General features: G+C 36.4%; 2 protein-coding genes across 2 annotated transcripts in view; both read right to left on the bottom strand.

Moving 5' to 3' along the window:
* The window catches only part of Tlk (Tousled-like kinase), a 153,107-nt gene extending 151,586 nt beyond the window's left edge, over window positions 1–1,521 (bottom strand). Inside the window, exon 1 of the mRNA XM_019055137.2 lies at window positions 773–1,521. Coding sequence (XP_018910682.1) covers window positions 773–841 — 69 coding nt within the window. The 5' untranslated portion in view covers window positions 842–1,521. The remainder of the gene's footprint in view (window positions 1–772) is intronic.
* A 1,606-nt stretch (window positions 1,522–3,127) lies between these two features.
* On the bottom strand, window positions 3,128–18,827 carry LOC109039626 (late secretory pathway protein AVL9 homolog). Its single transcript, XM_019055199.2, has 10 exons — window positions 18,486–18,827; window positions 17,081–17,287; window positions 16,064–16,298; window positions 14,974–15,163; window positions 12,832–13,546; window positions 11,940–12,074; window positions 10,681–10,900; window positions 9,835–10,006; window positions 7,880–7,968; window positions 3,128–5,669 (listed from the first exon to the last, which is right to left on the bottom strand). The coding sequence occupies exons 1-10, from the start codon at window positions 18,555–18,557 to the stop codon at window positions 5,557–5,559; spliced, it is 2,148 nt and encodes a 715-aa protein (XP_018910744.1). The 5' UTR covers window positions 18,558–18,827; the 3' UTR covers window positions 3,128–5,556.
* Window positions 18,828–19,253: the final 426 nt, after the last annotated feature.

Genomic DNA, 19,253 nt, shown 5'->3' with positions numbered 1-19,253 from the left:
AGGCATACTTGTACTGAATACTTAAAGAGAGCACTTATTACTGCAAAACTAATACTTCAGTTCAGAGAAGGGTTTCGGCAAAAATGATAGATACAGAAGCGGTGAAGCTGATTTTACACTAACTTCTTTGGTCCAGAGGGCAGATGGCTGGACAGCAACCCCATTCAGATGGTAAACATGTTGATTTGGAACATAGTATCAACTCAAGACTTGCTGGATAGCAATTGGATTACAATTTTACAGAGGACTTTTGGGAAAGAGACTACCATTTTTGGCTCAACTCCAATGACTAAATTCATAACCTAGCTCCAGTCAGAGGGCCTGAAGATAATTAACCGTTATGGTACAATAGTGTTGAGAGGATAATAAGTATATAAGGATAGGAGATTCCATAGAAATTATTTCGGTGAATCAAGAAAGGTATTCAAGGCATACAGTATACAATCTCTGCTCTAGGCTTCGCGGCAATCGAAGATAAGTAACCAAATTAAGAGGTCCTGAGATTCATTATCACAGGCTGATAAGTGTCTGCATTAGTTCAAAATATGAAAAAAGCGATTGTAAATTAGCCTAGAAATGGTTAAACGACAAAAAGGGGACGGGATTGCATGGTTATAATGAATCCAAGAAAGATCTCTGAAATTTCATTGGAACTTGTGATCGTAAGGTTTAAATGTTTGGAAATTGTAGAAGAAAATGTTCTGGGGGTATGTAAGCCAATGATGTGAGACTAAGACTCTTCATTCAGAGTGGGATAAAGAAATTGGGTTACCTTAATGTTCTCGATGGATGTATCCACTGATTTCTGAATGTTATCCACTGATTCTAAAACTGAAACCATAAAATAAAGAAAATACACTTAACACTCGGACGGGTTGGAAAGCACGGTCATTATTAAGGGGTACTTTAAAGTTCACGGGTAACTCAACGAGATATCACGGTACTTCGCCTCACGAACGACGAAATTTGCAAGAGCGGATGATTGGATCGAGGGGAGGAAGGCTTGCAGAGCCGTACAAATTAAATTCAAAAACCCTAGTAACGAAAAAATGGCGACTGTCTGCCAATTCTTGATCTAAGGCTCCGCAAGGGTCATTTTACGGTAAATAAGATCGAAAAGAACTTCGGCGGCTCAAATATTAATGGGCGAGCATCGAGGCAGAAAAGCAAATCACACGACTTTCCGAAAAAGAGTTAAACACGACAAATTTGAACAATTTCCGAACGATTAACACGGGATTAAGGAGCGATCAGATAAAAAACACAACAAAATTTCGTCCATTGAAGTTCAGGTGACACCAGACTGACGTCACTTAATCATGACACTCGGGCAATGTCGGTTGATCCCGCAGTTATTCTAATGAAGATGCATCACAATCGCAGCCGATTGGCTAGATCTGATTCGGTTTGAGCTTCGAAAGCTGAAAGTTCCCATGATAGTTCGATCAATTGCGAGAGATAATGCGGAGTTTCCGACAGAAAAACTTAAAAAAGGAAACTAATGCTGCAAAATTCACCAGGGATCTGCAAGGGACGCGAGTGAAACACTATCCACATTCAGGTTTTCCTTCCGACACAGGAACTCGCTCGGAAAGTTGCGATTGGTGAACAGGGCTGACACACTGGCCGCCAAAAGACCCCAAATCCCGAAAGATTGAACTTGACACCATCGTTGATGCACCCAATGAAATAAAGAGTTCGCCATTATTTAGTACTTCAGTTGCGGTCGTAAAACTGCAGGCGCTACGAAATGGCAGAATTTAGTGTTTCCCAACGAACGGACTGCATAATTATGATGTGCGAAGTAAAATGATTTCGTGATAGACTTGTTTCAGCTATACATTAGGTGAGCAACATAGCCAAATAGGAGTTAATAGAGACAAATTTGGCAACAGCACGACAACGCGGCTTTGTTTGAAGTAATGCCAAAAATAATCAGCATTGTAATCAGAATAACTAGTTGGAACTGAAGAAGTCAATCATTGAAGGGAACATTGAATCCATAAAGAAAAAAAAATTATAAAGTGGATTACACTTTGCAATAAGGAACCACTACCTCTAGCTCTTCCATAAAAGCACGTATCTGCATAGGGAAATCAATGGCATATATGTTGTTTCTAAAATGAGCCAGAAATAGTGGTTCCTTGTTGCAAAATGTAATCCAAGTGATATTCTTCAATGTAGCAAATGGGAATTCACAGTGACTCCCCCCCCCCCCCCTTCCCCTTCATTTTCATTACCCGTTCGCAGGTTTGAAGGGAGGATAGTGTTTAGAGTCATACTAACAGCTTTCCAACAGAGGGAAACAAATTTCTGAAATTGTTTTGGGTGCATAGGAAACTAATTGCTCAAGAAATAATTTTGATTACTAAAGTTTTTAGAAGACTTTATTACTGGTTCTGCCTTCATTCTTCAAAAAATGTAGGGCAGGCAAGGAAATTGCATCTTCCCCATGCATAATCATTTCCAAGCCATAAATATCTGCTTTGAGATGTCACGGTTTTTAAATTAGGAAAATAATGTCAAGGAACTGCAAGCTCTATTTCTTGCTTTTGCGGAGATAAAGACCATTTCCTAAACATTTGTCTTCAATTTCCTTGACTTAAGTAAGCTTGGAAGTTTCATGAATGGCAGCAAACTGGTGATCAAGACGAATTTTAAGTACATAATCAAATTAAGGTACTTAATCTTTCTAAGGCTTATGTTGAAACACTGGAATAATAGTTTTGTTCTTTTTACCATCAAATTTTAAAATCAAGAAATAATCAATGGTTTGAATGGCTGAATAATTTTGCCTAAGGAAGAAGAAAAAAGACTATTTCTGTCAAATGCTGAAAAAAAATCTATTACTATAACATTCTGTATAGAGTATTCTGTAAAAACTTCAAGCCATGATGTTGATTTGGTCTTCTAGCAAAAAATAAAATAGGAGCAGCAGAGCTTTCGAAACGCTGCAACCAAAATGCATATTTTTGTAGAACTGCGCTCTTTAGCATAAAAAGCTTTGACTTAGACCAAATTCTTCACCTATACTCAGTTTTTAGTGTCTCTTGAGCATTTTCATTTTCCCAAGTTAGTGTGTTTTCATTCTAACTGATTCAATTGTGATAGTAATTTAAAAAACATGAACATTTTTTACATTTTCTGTTTTATTTTTTTCTTTGACAAGAAACAGGTATTTTTTGCACTTCAACATTTTCATTATCTTAATCAAATAATCACAAGCTCAGAAGTGAACATTTTACATAAAATAATACGGTTTGGTTAATTAATAATAATAGATAAAGGAACAGCAATAGACTTTTTACCAGGCTGCTCATTATCCAATGTTTGTTAAGAATTATGTCTAGCCTGTTAGGAATTAAATTTTTTTTCCACTTCAATCTATTTGAAATATTTTCCACAACTTGGAGTCCACGCCAAATAAGTCTACGCACTATTAAACTGCAACAGAAAATCCGCCACCTTGATTCTTGCATTTAGTTTCAATGATAAACTGACATGAGATACTATTCTGCAGCAGTCTAAAGTGGGTGAGCTTATTTGGCGTGGACTCTAACACTGAGTTAATTTACAGCATGCGCATCACCGCTTGACAATATGCCTTTCCGGATTTACATATTCTTCATTAAAATTAACAGACACAAAAAGACAAAGCAATTGTATATAAAAGCAGGAATGAGAAATGAAGCCGTTCTGGCACAGTGCAATCTGTAAAAAAAAAATGTTGATACGTTCTCATTCATAACTCATACCTCCACAGTCCCACATCTTGCTCAGCCGCAGAGTGAGTTCAGAAAAAACTGCTTCGGTATCAGAAATTCACTGAGCAAGTATGCATATAGATATGATAAAATTTTCAATTATGTGATGTGCAATGTTTATTCTTGGCCAATAAAGCACAGCCGATTACAAGTTGATTTTTAAAAAATTCAGTGAAATCCCAAAAAATAAATATTAATGATTTAAGGTGCAAAATAAGGGAAGACAACAAATTCTTGGACACTTTAATTTGAATCTCTAAGTTGTTTGCTCCGTCTTTGCTGCAATACCTCCAACCAAATTTAAAAGCAGCTCCAGTTTCAGCTGCTAGTGCAACGTCTTTACGTCTTAGGAGATCAAAAGCCGATTTTAGAGGGACTTGCGGAAGAATATGCTATGATTAGCGAAGAATATGCTGTGCGTCCATCATTAATAATTTTAAACTTTGAAAACGTGGTTGAGGAGAGAAAAATTGAACTTGTGAAAATACAAATTCATAACGTTCTAAATACACAAGGTCTGCATATAAATCAAAAAGTTCATGTCAAACAAGATTGAGTTTCGATTGTATGCTCAAAAATTCCCTGAATTTTAAAAGGAACATGGAAATTTTTTTTGAAGAGCCTCGAAAAAAATATATCATTATAATTTACATTATCTGTAATTTTCCTATTTACAGGTAAAAAAGGAATGGATACAAGAAAGATTAAGTTTCGCAGGCTTCTGAGATTGAATAATGCATTTTAAAGACATTCACGGTGGGGAATAATACACACTATTCCTGCACTTTTGCAAAGCACAACGATTTTTATGGCATCACTAATTCAAAATGAATTTAGAGTATTTTAAAGTTTTGACAATACAGAACAAGTTTAGGAAGCTTCCAAGAGCTTGAAGGATCATTTTATCTTAGATGACTGCATTGGTTTCAACTAATTAACCCATTGACTTCAAGTGACAACTCTGAGCTGTTTGTGTTGCGCTGGGTCAGTTCTGAACCAAAATAAATAGCATCGGTGCTTACTGTAAGAAAGTAACACTAAAAATGTGGCCCGAATACTGTAAGTAACAGGATGATAGTATAGTGTTGGGTTTACGCAATTCTGCGGTCTTGTGTGTTAAAAGAACCAAACTGGTATAGATGTCTCGGCAAGCCTCACCTTGCCTGAGCTGAACACTCTTCCGCTTACTGTTGCATAAAAACTCATCGGAATTTATTTTGTGACACTAATTCTAATTTTTGGATTTTTTTGCTTGGAAATCCCTGCAGAATAATGTAGGCCCAACACTATTCTACCATCCTGTTGTTTACTATGTATTGAGTTCTCATCAAAGTTTATATAAGGAATGAGGCTAACCTAGAACTTATTTTGTACGCCAATTTATTGCTTTGTTTCGGTATTTTCGTATTATTGTACGGTCAAACATACATTAACCTCAGATTATCCTAATTTTTGATGATTTTGCAATTTTCATGAGTTTGACAGCAATACATCAAGAATATGAAATGATTTTCACTCCATTTTGCTTCCTCTTTCCTGAAAGAACCTGTAATACATGCCTAGTTTTTCGAATTTTAACTTCAGGAAATGAGTATATAGGATTTATAGGATTTATTAAATCTTAAGTCAATGGGTTCTCAGTCTTCTTCGGTTACATCTAGGTAGAGAGAACAAGTTGGACTTGATTCTTCCAAATAAACTTGCAAGCATTTCCTCGGTTATTTGGTAAAAGCAATTTTTCTTAAAGAAAACCAGACAAAAGCTGCTTAAGCTTTAGATAAATCCCAAGAGTTTATATATCTTCAGCAACAATAGTTTTGTCATCCGCATTTGTCATCTGTTGAGCAGTGGTGATGTTATTCCACCAGCTACTAAAGGCACCTGTGGCTTGCGTGATTGCACCCCCTAAAACAGATTTGAAAGTACATCATCAGATAAAGTAAAATGGAACATCAGGTATACTTGGATCCATCTTTATTAGTCCTGTCCAAAACATCTTCGAATGAGCAAATTCTTAACTAAGATGGCAAGTGACAGCAGTGCAATTTCCATTACGGGTCAATGGAACTCTGTAGTAACAGAATCGTTTTTTGATGGTCATTCTCGTAGTTATAGATTAGCAAAAAATAACAAAACCTATTGAAACGCTAAATTCCTATATCTAATATTAAAATAGATTGCTCATCAAAAAACACGGCTCATGATGTCATCTATCCGGTATGAGAGCATACCATACTTCTTTCTATCTTGGTTTCATCTGTGTTTGGCATTGAGTAGCTGGTGCGAATGTATATATCACTGAAAGTCAAAGAAACCGTGACATGCATACTGTTGTGGATGTCTTCATACACAGTGTTTCTTAATGAGTAACATATTTGTCAATATTGGAGGCAGAAACTTTAAGTTCCAACAGATCTTATTATGTTATGCTAATATAAAAGCTTAAATCATACAAAACGATTTGGTGGCTAGTACACCTAACCTATTGCTTCCTTTTAAATTCTCTTGACTATTTCTTGTTTTCATTTTGCTTTGTCCTGACTTTCTCTGGCTTTCAAACAAAACTTTTACTAGATTTTGTTCTTCAAAGAATGCTGACTTCTGCAAAAATTTGCACAAGATTTCCACTGTTAGGGATTTGAATTATAGAAAAAAACACTGAAAAGTAGTTGGCACTCTCTTCAATGGCACTGGCTGAAGTTGCTGAGCGGAAGCGCTACTTGCAAAATTCCCTGACTTTTCAAGTCAAGTTTTTCAACTATTGGGCACCCTGGATAAAGAAGGTAATTTGCATCTGAACGTGTGAGTTGTGCTCTTATTTTGGTGCGCATTTTAATATGATTTACTGCCCATTTCTGAACTTTAACGAGAGCAAAGCTCTATTTTTAACATTATTCTAATTGGTTCTTCTTATGGGCACAAAATTGCCAAATTACAGGGCTCTTTACCCCCTCTACTGGCACAAAACTCAATTAAACTGCTCATAACTTATTCTCCAGAATAATACAGAGAGTTTTCTGTCGAAAGGTCAAAATCTGATTTTTTTATTCCATCCAACAAAATTTATCCGACTGATCATTTTGCCTTCGTAGACTAAGTTCCCTTTCGTCACGGACGATCAAATGTATTGCAGTGAACTGTGTCACCTAGAAGCATTCGTATAAGTTTTTCAAATAAGCATAAAATATACTGAAAGGTTGCCTCAAATGAGCACTAGGCATTTTTAAATTTGGAATTGATAAATAAATGAATGATAAGACTTTTTACAAAAACAAGCGCACTATAATATCTGCCGAGGTGGGCAAGGGATAGCAGAGTTCTCTTTGCACTCTCTGCTTTGATAATAACTCGATTTCGGCGATCTTACATTGCTGTTCTTTCATCGGTGTGTACTTGTGTTTGTATGAATGAATACAGCTTTCCAATGTGGAGCCATGGACTTCTGGACAAGGTACGAATTTAAGCATTCTGATACATGTTTCTCAACAAAAATTTCACGAAGAGCATGATTCTAACAACTAAAATGACTGAAATTACTCCTTATTAAGATTCTATTGTTTTTATTTTACATTCGTAACGGGAGATTTGAGTTGCCCTATCATAAGAAATACAATCCTCTACTTGAGTTAAATCGCGCCTTACAATGGTTTCGGCAGGCTTCTTCAATCAAGCATTGTTCCTTTCCCAACCTTCATTGTTCAAAGGGTAAATAATTTGCTATTGCTGAGCCAAAGCATCAAGATTGAGGTTGCCATACTTTCACACCGCAGAGACTGCCACAGAAACGTTTAGTGTGCGATTTGAAACGTGTAGACCATTGAGTTTTCATGAGCGGGAGGTTTGAATTCATTAATGTCAAGAAACATTAAATATCTTGGTAAGGAGTTAACTTCAGTGATTTTCGTTGCAGGAATTGAAATTTTGGTTAAAAAACATGGATCAGAATGCTAAACTTCACACCTTGTCTAGTGGTCCGTTACATGTAAAAATTACGTTTAAATAGTATGAAAGAGATATGGATGGTAACCCTTCTTTGCAGAGGCAACTTGAATCCGTTTTTGAAGCTGCATTTGGGGAAAATGTGTATAATTTTTTAACAAGATTTTGAAACTTACCAACAGCTCTTCCCGTTGTTGCGACAACTCGACTTGTATTTTGCACAGCAGCATTCAATTTCCGTCCGCCTTCCGTTATTTGCATTGTGCTGTAAATAAAAAGAAAATACTAGATTGCACAGCAGCAAAACTGCAGAAATGCATATCTCGGTTGCGACATTTCAAAATCTCCACTCCTATTTTGTTTTTTGAAAGGGGGCTGAGCCAACATAATAGCTTGAAATTTTCACAGAATATTCTTCACATGGAGAGGCAAAATCACCGACGTTTTCAAGAGATGATGTTTATTAGTTTGCAATGTAGAAAATATAGCGTGCCAGGGAGTCAGCAACGCCGCAAACCAATAAGTGCATTTCTACAGTTTTGTCATCAATAAGTATGTGGCAAGTATAATAAGTATAAATTCAGGCCGTTCTTGTACTTCAAATGATTATTTCTTTTGTGAATACCTGATAGAAAATAGTGAAGAACTTTGTATCAAACTATAACGTCCTTCAATGGTGAAACTTAGATAATGATAACCAGTTGGACGTATTTACGCTAAAAGGAACTATGTGGAAGTGGAAAGATGGGGTGTGCTTGTGGAAGCTGGATAAGAAACAGTGTAAAAGTGGATATAGTTCCTTTTGAGAACATGGAAAAGCAGATTTGACATTAAATCAAAAAGAACTGAGCGCTAACTCGTGATCCGGGGGCATGTGACAAAGCGTTGTGGACAGGGCTCATGAGTTAAAGACTGATGACTGAGTCATTGTCGCTCGTGTTGCGCCTCCTTGCACCTTACCACTGGTCCTTACCACTAACGTCACTGGCGCTTTTAAAGTCTCATTCATTCTTATGGCCTGAGCACTAACAAGCAAACCCCATTCTTCTTCTTGCACATAGTTCCATTTAGCATAAATACGTCCAATTACAAAAATGGATCAAGAGAAAATCTATTGTGATGAAGTGAATGGTATAATGATAGCTATTTACTTTCATCAGAAATCAGTAAAGATTCAGATGGTATTCTTTTTACAGACTGAAATTTCATGTTTAATCAAGGTAAGAACAGAAATGCTAGCATTGTAATTTAGATAAAAATTGAGGCAATGTTGCAGAAAAGTAATCTTCCTTGCAGGATGGTGAATTAAGTCTTTTCATATGGTAGAGAATAAACAATGTATAATCGTCAAATTTTTGACAATTGTTATTTAATCATACACTCCGGAGTCACATTCTTCAAATGCAAGACATACACTTCCTTGATAAAAATTTTGAACGCAAATAACTTGTTTCCTGAAGCTACAGAAAGAACAATGTTGGCCCTATCTTAACAGGGTTACCATAATTTCTTCATTTCCTGATTCTCTGAGTTTTCCTCACTTTTTTTGCTTTAAACCGACTCCAAAATTCCAAATTCCCTTAACTTCCTTTGACCTTTGAACCAAATTTTCACTTGGATTTTTTCCTTTTCAATTGAACTGACTGCTGCTAAATACGGCTTACAAAATTCCTTGACTTTTTCACTTCATCGTAAATTTTCTAACTTTCAAGACCTCCATAAGAACTCTGGAGGTAAACTTGACTTTTTAATACACTTAATGTTGTCGTTTCGGTTATTCCGTACTTTTCCAAAACAGGACATTCAATAAAGAATCTTGTCATTTTACAAAGTAAGAAAATGTGCCGATACTTCATCAAGTGTATCATGTCAAATTGGATTTCTAGCAGCGGATTTTGACCCATTTTATCTCCTTTCTGATGCATCCACATTGCGAATCCATGTCTGCCTCATGAGGGACATACTGCAGAATTGGGTCCTCGACAACTTTCAAATGTGTTCTATAATTTTATTTTTTAACGAAATGCACTTAATGTTATGAAAATAGATTTTTACTTGACCCCTTTACCTCCTTTGGCAATGAAATACTAATGAATATTTGAATACTTCCTGATATAATTTGAATACTTACTGAGAAAATCGAAGTTTGACATCTGCAACAGAGAGTTGTCCGATAAATGGATGACCTGGATTCAGACTGTAAATTGCCTCATGATTGCCTTGCAACCATTGCTTGTAGCTCTTAGTTTCACACCAGGCATTTACAAATGCTGCATTAAAGTGATCTATTTCCTTCGAGCCAGCTGAACAGAGACAAGAAAACAATTGAATAAATTATCGCTACAAAAAGCTTTTCCTCAAAAATTATGATATAGATAACAATACTTTTTTTTTGTTTGAATAGATTGTGCAGACAGACTTGACCAAATGCATCAGATTCTTTTACAAAAAACAAAGAAACGACAATACAGTATGACAGAATGTTGGTAGTAATGGATCCTAATTAACTCCTCTGAGAAAGCTCAAACTGAATAGGGGTACAGTTCAATTTGATCTTGCAGAACCAACCTCATAACTTTGAGGCTCCTCTTTCATTCTTTTTTCCGTGGTAAGGCGAATTTGAAAATAAAATGTATGCCCTTGAACCGGGGATCTGTTTTTATTTTGCATTTAACGATCCTTCTGATGTCTAGTATGTGATTGTACATTATTTTCAATGCCCATGACTTAGTGGTGTTGTAGTGTCGTAGCGATGAATACATGATTACAGCTTGATAAAAAATCTAATTCATAGCTTTGATTGTCACGGTAAATTGACCTCAGCTCTTGGCAATGATGGGTACATTAGGGATTTTTATTCCTGCATAAATTCCACTGAGAGTTTATTATCACTTGATAGCTAAATTACAAAAGATGTTGCATAGAACAGTGCTTAACTTCAATTTTCGCCTGTACGGCACTTGATAAAAAAGAATACCTGGAAGCAGGGAGGTACGTAGCAAACAAAGAAGATAACTTTTAAATTGAGATCGAATCCACTCATCGCCACCCTCCCAACCAACGCCATCAAGGAAAACATCATGTTTCTCATCAGCAACATGTCGCACTAGATAGTCTGCAAATCTTAAATCTTCCGTTGAGAGGTGTAAGAGTCTCCATAAATCTGGATTTTTGGTTTCTATTTTGGCTTCATCCACCTTGGTAAAATAATAAAAAATCAGGAGTAAAAATTAAGAATACACCTAAAAACAGAATTTTCAACGTGCAAAATTCCACAGGAGTAGTGGAGATAGTAGAGTAGTGGTAGACTAGAATGACACCTTTTATTTAAAGAGGAAATGCAGTGGAGGCCTCCTCAAGCATCCTAGTGAGTTACAAAAAAAAAACCTTGAACGTTTCCTGATTTTTTCTGAGAAAGATACATGACATAATTTGAATGGGCCTGTTGTAAACTTTTGCCAGAGCAAAAATAAGAGTTGTTCCTCATGGAAAATGTCTCAAAAATCACGATGAACGCATCAGCAAAGTCTGAAATGCACCTCTAACTTCACAATCTGCTTAAGAAATTTGCACTTTTTTGAGCTCGCTGCTTCAAAAACGATACCACAGCACAGGTGAACATTTTGTTAGAAGAGTCGTTCCATCCAACTCCTGCTCAATAGGACGCTACTCACTATTTATAACCACTAAGAGTTAGTGCAATCATGAAAGTGGCTTAAAGCCTCATTAAGGGGTAAAGGTAATCCCCTAAACCAGCTTTTTCACCAATTTTATGGTTCTATCTGACCTGAAAAAGCACTATCAACCCAAAAAAATTAAAAACTAGAAAAATGGAAAAAAGCGATTTTGCCATGACCCGATTCGTTTAATCGGCTTTTTGCCTTTGAGGATTTTTTTTACGTAAGAATATTTGGTTGCCTCTCTTAAAAATTATAAGTACATTTTTTCTCCACTTTGAATTTTTGACAGAAGACAATGTACAATTGTACAACTGGTCAAATTCAAAACTACTCCAGACTCATTCATTTCCCAAAATTTGACTTTGTGCATTTCTGCTTAATTCTGTTCAATATTCATTCTCGTCTAGGTCATTAGAAGAATGGTAAAATTAGGTTTGATTGGCTAAAATAGAAATTAAGAGTCAGACTCAAGTTTAGTTTTGTGTATGCTGGTTCAGACAACTTTTAAAATAAGATACGATAAAAACATGAGGGGAGAGAATGACACATTTCTTACCTCTACTAAAATCTCCGCAAGCTGTCTTTTCTGCTTGAAAAGAGTATTTGTTGCACCAATAATATAACCTCGTACATTATCATCTCCAAGCACATCCATGTATGGCAATGACAGGTAGGGTAAACACAGGCAGCCCTGAAAAAATTCTTGACTCTGTGAGAGATTGTATGCAAGTGAATTGGACATATTTCTACCAAACAGACCTATGTGGAGGTAAGAAATATGGGGTGTGCTCGTTAGCTCTCTTTGCGTAAGAGTGAATGAGAATAATAAAGCGCCGGTGACGTCAGCAGCAATGATCGAGTCGGGGCACGACAGGCATATCGTCGTCGGTTTGCTTTAACTCATGAGCCCTGTTCACAACGCTCTCGTGCCATGCCCGCGGCTCATGAATCCCGCATTCAGTTGGCACATAGGTCTGTTTGATAGAATGTAATATCCCGCTTTTCCAATTCTTCAAAAGGAATCACGCCCACTCTTACATTGTTTCTTATGCAGATTTCTAGAGCACACCCCATATTTCTCACCTGCACATAGTTCTGTTTGATAGAAATACGTCCAATTACCCATTAGGACCTTACAATTCTATTTCTTACAGGTATAACAAGGAGATTGGCATAGTACTTATGAGGCTATGGTTACCTTAATGCCTGCTACGGTCTTTCTGTTACAGATTTCAATTACTATTTCAGATAGCAGGAATTTTATTGTGGTGCATTTCTGATTAAAGAAAAGCACTATAGCTTCCTTAAAAATGAAGCTTTTATCAAATTGCCCTGAACTAATGCACAGGGGACCTTTTTATAGGTATGATTGTGACAAAATCATGCCCCTGAATGTAAAAATGTGTACTATATGCAAGTAAGTAAAAGGGGAAGAGATTCATATTTACCTCAGTGAAAATTGACAGAGGAACTCCACATGAGTTATTATCAATTTGTGCTATGGTGGCAAGATTATCTTGAATAGCAGTTTCTCTCAGTACATCTATACTGAAATCCCTTGGCAGATTTCCCATGGATTCACTGGTGGTTGCCTGGTAAGTAGCATCAAATGCATCCATAGGATCGTCAGCGAGGTCATTATCCAAGTCGTGATTCTTTACTTTGGCCGCTGCAGAATATGAATTGGAAACAACATCTGGGAGAACAGATGAACTAATTGCCAACTCATCTTCATAAATAATATTGTTTTCTACCAGGACATCTCCATCTTCATCTGCACTGATGACACTAGAGGAATGGTTATCTACACTTTCTACAATCGTTTGAGAACAATTTTCGACGATTTTACTGCTGACATACTCGAGGTCAGCTTCGGTCACTTTTTCAATTATGTTTTTCCCATTCCGTGTTGAAGATTCAACTATGCTAATTTTATCTGCTGACATTCTATTATTTCGAATCGTTTGATTGAATTTACTTTCAACTATTTTGGATAAGGGATCATCGGCATTATCATCGTGCATTTCATTAATACTATCACAGCCAGTTGCAAATAATGCCGAGTTACTTTCATTTTCATTAGAATTCACAATTTTTTCCTGAGTATCTTTGTTTTCTTCTCCTTTAGAGTAGACTGGTAAAGGTGACATTGGACGTGACGGCCTGGAAATATAAAAAAAGACGCACATTAGAGGAAGAGTCACGAGGGATCAATCAGAAATAAGACAAGAGGGAAACAAGACATGCAGGTATCTGCTGCTTTTAACCTACTTAATGGAAATTTTGCAACATTCTCATGGATGCATCATTCCATTTTTTCAATGATGAATAAAAGTTGTGCAGGATTTTTTATTGCTATTCTAATCGCACTTTTTCTTGAGGTTTTTTCCCTCCAGTAAGTTAGGAATATATTTCAGCAGTTCCATCATATTGGACGTGATATAATAACAAATATGGTGGAAACAGACTTAGGGGTCAATTTAATTTGGATGTCACAAATTGCTGAGCCTATATTTTTTTAACTGTAATATGATCAAATTTTAAGCAGGTTTCTAAGTGCCTATCTCAGTTAAATTTCGATAAAGAAGAAAATAAAGAGATACATGCAGTCTTGCATGTTAAGTAATTTTAAAACTTAATGAATACAACAGCCCCATGATACATTTCCTCAACCATTTGTTTCATCAGAAGGACCCTTCACAAATTCTTTAAGTAAATTAAAAAGTGTTTGAACATTCAAAAATTGAATATAACCACTGCTCATGGAGTCATATTGTACCGATGAAGATGCAAAAAAAGCCTGATCTTGGGACACATAGATCGCCGAGATATATTTTGGCTGAAGAAGCAATTTTTGAAATTGATGGCCCTTTTTTCTCCTCCAAAAAAACAGGGCATACTGAACAATCCACCATGAGACAAATCATACATTTCTCCTGGATGCAAAAACATTGGATCAAGGGAAATGAACAGAATTTTGAAATTTTTTGCATTTCCACATATCAATTAGATATGACAGCTGTATTTATTCCTGGATCAAACAAGATTGATAATAAGAATAATTTTACTTTGTGTGAGAATAAATTATCAAGAATTTCTAGAAATGGTAGAAATAAATAAACTAGATGGTACTTTACTGCCCAAATAAATTCATTATATTATTTCCTGGATAATGGTACCATTCATTCAGGTTTGTGCATGTCATACTACATGTAAGACTTGCCTCATAAACAACAACTTTGTTATTGCTGGAACACAATTTTTCAACAACATCAAGTAACTTAAAAGATATGTTTAAATCAGGAAACATTGCTGGGTTCCTGAAGTCACTCGAGAACCTTTTAGCTACATATGCCCCGTACTAGGAGGAGGAATTCATCAACCCCTGGACCCTGTTTCGGATTACTTTTTTACTTTTATTGTATCTTGTATCTGTGTATTGTATCAGGTATCTACCATTATCTTGCATCTATCTAACATGTATTGCCTGACCTGTATGATAGCCATGTACATGACTCAGGTACCAATTTTAAAAATTAAAATAAAAATAAAATAAAATAAAAACAACAATCTGATTTGAGAATATTTACCTGATGCATGCTGACTGGGCAAGACCCCTTTCAATCATGCCCGGATGAAGGGACAGTAGAGATAAAATAGTGGAACAAAGAGGCTGGACAGGAGAGCAAAACATCACAATTCGCCTTTCAAGCAAAAGAAGTTTGAACAACAGGAGTGCTTTGTGCCGAAATCGAAGAATGAAGTCTCGAACTGACAGACCTATATTTTTAGACGGATTGAAAATTAAACAAAAACATTAGATTAGAAATTCAAGCATGATATCACAGCAATAGAAGGAAAGAGTGTTATTTAAATAGATAACTGATGGCAAGTATCTTTTTACTTTTTATCAGTGCCCAGATGGATTTCACTCAAAATTATTTGGCTAGCTCTTGGAATGTGACAAAAGAGCTGCTTTCCTCTGCATCAATTCGACATGTAAACTAAAAACAAGAATCCAGATTTCGGATCTTCTGATGCACTCTAAAAGTCAGCCAACTAATATCACATGAGCTACAGTGTATAGCGTGAGATATTTGATGAGTTATGACAAATAATTCGTTCATAGAAGACCGATATCAGTTCATTATCAGTTGATGGAGGTTTTGTCATATAAGTTGACATTGGTTTACTTTCGGTTTGCAGGCATTCTTGCGTCGATCACTACTATCCACATGAGAACATCCGACTCTCACAGAAGCAAGGTATCAAACTAATATAAGCTTGGATAGGTTTTTTAATACTTTCAAACCTTGTAACACTTTAATTTTTAGCCACACAGAAATCACAACCACATAAAGGTCACGGATCATAAGACTGATGAGGTCACTGATAAGTAGTTTATTTAAAATACGATCATGAGACCGATGTTTTCAAGGTAGATAACTAATGACACTATATGCAGAGGCATAAATTCATCGTCTGTACCTGCGAATCAAAAGTAAACAAATGTCAACTTACATTATGACACCTTTAACAATGTCTAATGTTAGTTTGCCAGTATAATATATACAATAAAAGAACAACACTCTTTTCTTTGAAACTTTTCTTGCTGCACTGCGAAGATGAAATTCTTCAGATAAATCAAGTAACTTACTAGAGTGTACAAGTCTAACTTACCCACGTACAACTGAGGAGATTCGTAAAGATTTTCAACTTGAAGAAGGCAAGAATTTAGATGGTGGTAAGTATCCTGCAGGAGTGAGACTTTAGTGAAATCCCCTTCTTCAAAATAGGCGTGGGTGATCAAAGACATTTTTACTTGAATGTGCCCATAAAGAGGCAGGAGACTCAGAACACACACGGATTTTTGCACAGTGCCTCGAGTTAAGTCTGAGGTCCGATTTTTCAGTTTCTGAAAGATGCAAACAAGCGAGGAAATTGTAGGCGGCAAGTCCAAGATGGAAGAGAATGAAACTGAATAGCGTAATCATGAAATCCATGAAAATAGAATAAACTGTGTTCAGGAAAAGGTAGGGGTGCAGAATCTTTCAAGCTTCCACCTCCTTAATAAATTATTTCAACTCAAGAATGTAACAGTCTCCCTGCCGCAGTCTTTATGTGTTGGCACGATAACAGATACATTTAGCGATCACACCTGTCTACTATGAAATTTATCCTTTCAGGTAATTTACAAAAAATCAAAGTGAAAACGAGGCAAAGCATGAAGAGAGCCACTTCAAATCAAATTTCTGTTTGATACACATGGATTTCTGCCCTAATTTTCTTCCGCATTCACAATAGTGCACAATGCCAGAGAGGCTTCACTTCTTTCCTGTGCTTTTAGATATGAGTGCTCCGCCTTTATGTTTTTGGTTTTAGTTGAAGGTATTTTTGAGGAGCTTAGAGGATAAGGGGCGTACTTGAGTACAGTTTACGCTATTCCGAGAAATACGAGTTTAAAGTTTCAAAATCACAGGGATCCTTAAAGCAGGAAGAAAGTACAAACTGACTTTTTGATGCTTAAAAATTTGAATTTGGGAGCGAATTTTTCGCAGATTATGCATTAGGACTGCTTGAACTTACTTGAAATTATTAATATCATAATTTGATTCAAAAACTGCACTTGTGTGCCTTGTCCTCCAAGCCCCTTCGTTGGTAAAATAATAAAATTATCTACAAAAGACAGGTACTTACCTCAACAGGTATTTGTCGAAAACACGATATTCCAAACACTGTCTGATTCGGATTATGGAGACTTGGGATGTGGAAAAATGCTGTGTCTTCATCAAAATTATGTGATCCATCAGGCAAGGCTAGAGTAGGTAGGTATTTCCAACCCGCAGGACATTCATTTGACTCTGATGAGCCTCCTGGAATTAGCGGAGGAAAGGCATACTCAACCTGCCACATAAGAGAATCATGCAAAAATTAGAGTCAGAGAACACAATGTCTTTTCTTTACACACTACCATTATTCCTGGTAAAATTCGCCAAATGGGAGCTTATCATATTCCATTTGATCGGAGTCAACTGTGCATGTTGATACCAAGGGTGCAGAATATGCAGATCACGTGCCCACCCGAATGCGTGAAAAAGCCCCCAAAAATGTAAAAGAGGGGAAAATTTTGAAGGGTTTAGTCCAAAGTCAACGTTAAACAAAAAAAAGTCTTCTGTTTTTAATTTAGTAGGAAATTTTGTGGGAAAGCGGTGAGAAAAATGTGGAAAGCTGACGAGGGGGGGGTTTGAAAAGTACCCCGTTGGAAGATTCTGCACCCCTGGTTGATACCTTGTTTAAGTGTTTCCAAACTTTCTGTCTCATCAATCGCTTCCAACGTAAAATTTTAGAGATGAAAAATATAATACAATGCTTTGTACTTTATCTAACTATCTAATGAATCTATCTATGAATCTTAACAAATTTGATGTCATTCTACTCGGTAGTAATGCTGCTACATGTTAGAGATCAGTTTCTTGCATTGACTTGTGCACAACAATAATTATTACTTCTCAAAAACGTAAACCGTCAGGCAGCGCAGCGTGGTGGCGAATCTCGACCCTAGATCACATAGAATCACCTTAAATTCTCCTTCTTGATTATACTTTGTTGTCAACTTAGGAATGACTTAGCTTACACACATTGGTCACTAATAAAGACAGCTCAGGCCAAAATCTTCAGAGTGACCAAAGACGGACGGAAATCAAGAATTGAAAAAGACGCAATATGTGCTTGACATAATGAGAGGCACTATTGTATATCTCTATCAAGTTTAAGCTTTTCTTACGATGTAAGATGAGTGTGCATGCATTCAATAACCTATTCTCGTTTCTTGATTACTTAAGCACTTTTTGGACATGACATTCAGTATTCTAAGCATAAAAAGAAAATCATTGAAAAGTATCGTGCATTTTTAGTGGAAATTGATTTGCTAACGCTGTAAGAGATGATGCTACAAAAATATGTTGCAAACCTCTGTAAGGATTTTATGATGCGCGACATTATGAGGCATCAACCTGTGCTCTTCAGGCGCTCAAGCACGTTGACATAGAAAACTCAACTTACCATAATACTGAGTTAAAATAATGGGTTCTATCTAACTTACTTGACATCCCTTTTTGTGGTGGAATCCGACTACAATGATATGAAGAACAGGATTTTGATCAGTAGAATCCATGATTTCATTGAGTATTGATTAAGCTTTGAGAGCGTGAGATACGAGTACAATAAACACTACTCTTCACTTAATTGAGTATTTCTTACAAATTCGAATAAAAAACAAACGTAACTGGGAATATAGCAATCCATAATGGGATGGGTACATGAAAAGATAACTACAAGAAATCACGACGAGGCGAAACTTACGATAACGAGAACGACAAGACAACAACAAACTCTCGTAATAAAGATTGTTGACATCATAGACATAACTCCCAACAAGTGAACAAGAACCAAAGGGTAGGCAATTTGCTTGACCTAGTAGTAAAAACGCTCTCGAGTCTCGTGCTTACACGGACACGGCCTTCTCGGCTCTCTTTGAATTTACTTCGAAATTTGAAGTGAGTACCTAGTGATCAGGGCCGGATTTCGGGGGTGGCCAAATGGGCCGCGGTCCATGGCGGCAAATTTAGGGAGCGGCAAATTTTGTAATTCTTTTAAATGTAACCATAAAGAAAAATCGGATTCAGAAAAAAAAAAAAAAAAAAAAAAAAAAAATACTAACGAGAAAAGATGACAAAATCTCTCATTTCCCGAGAGTACGTTGTCTTTCTGTGATACAATAGACAGCACTTTTTTTTGTCGAGTTAAGACTAAGAGAGAAACCGAACACGGAATTTGGCCTGGCACGGCGCAGATACATGCCGATGATGAG

The sequence above is a fragment of the Bemisia tabaci genome, chromosome 2, assembly GCF_918797505.1.
Source record: "Bemisia tabaci chromosome 2, PGI_BMITA_v3".
Taxonomy (NCBI): Eukaryota; Metazoa; Arthropoda; class Insecta; order Hemiptera; family Aleyrodidae; genus Bemisia; species Bemisia tabaci.
The sequence above is the reverse complement of the archived record's forward strand: the minus strand, read 5'-3'. Positions and strand labels throughout refer to the sequence as shown.

Coding starts and splice junctions, on each gene's coding strand:
- LOC109039626 (XM_019055199.2), bottom strand. CDS start 18,557: ATGGATTCTACTGATCAAAATCCTGTTCTTCATATCATTGTAGTCGGA. Junction 7,969..9,834: donor GTCAAACTTCGATTTTCTCA/GTAAGTATTCAA, acceptor TTTTATTTACAG/CACAATGCAAATAACGGAAG. Junction 5,670..7,879: donor AACAACGGGAAGAGCTGTTG/GTAAGTTTCAAA, acceptor AATCTGTTTTAG/GGGGTGCAATCACGCAAGCC.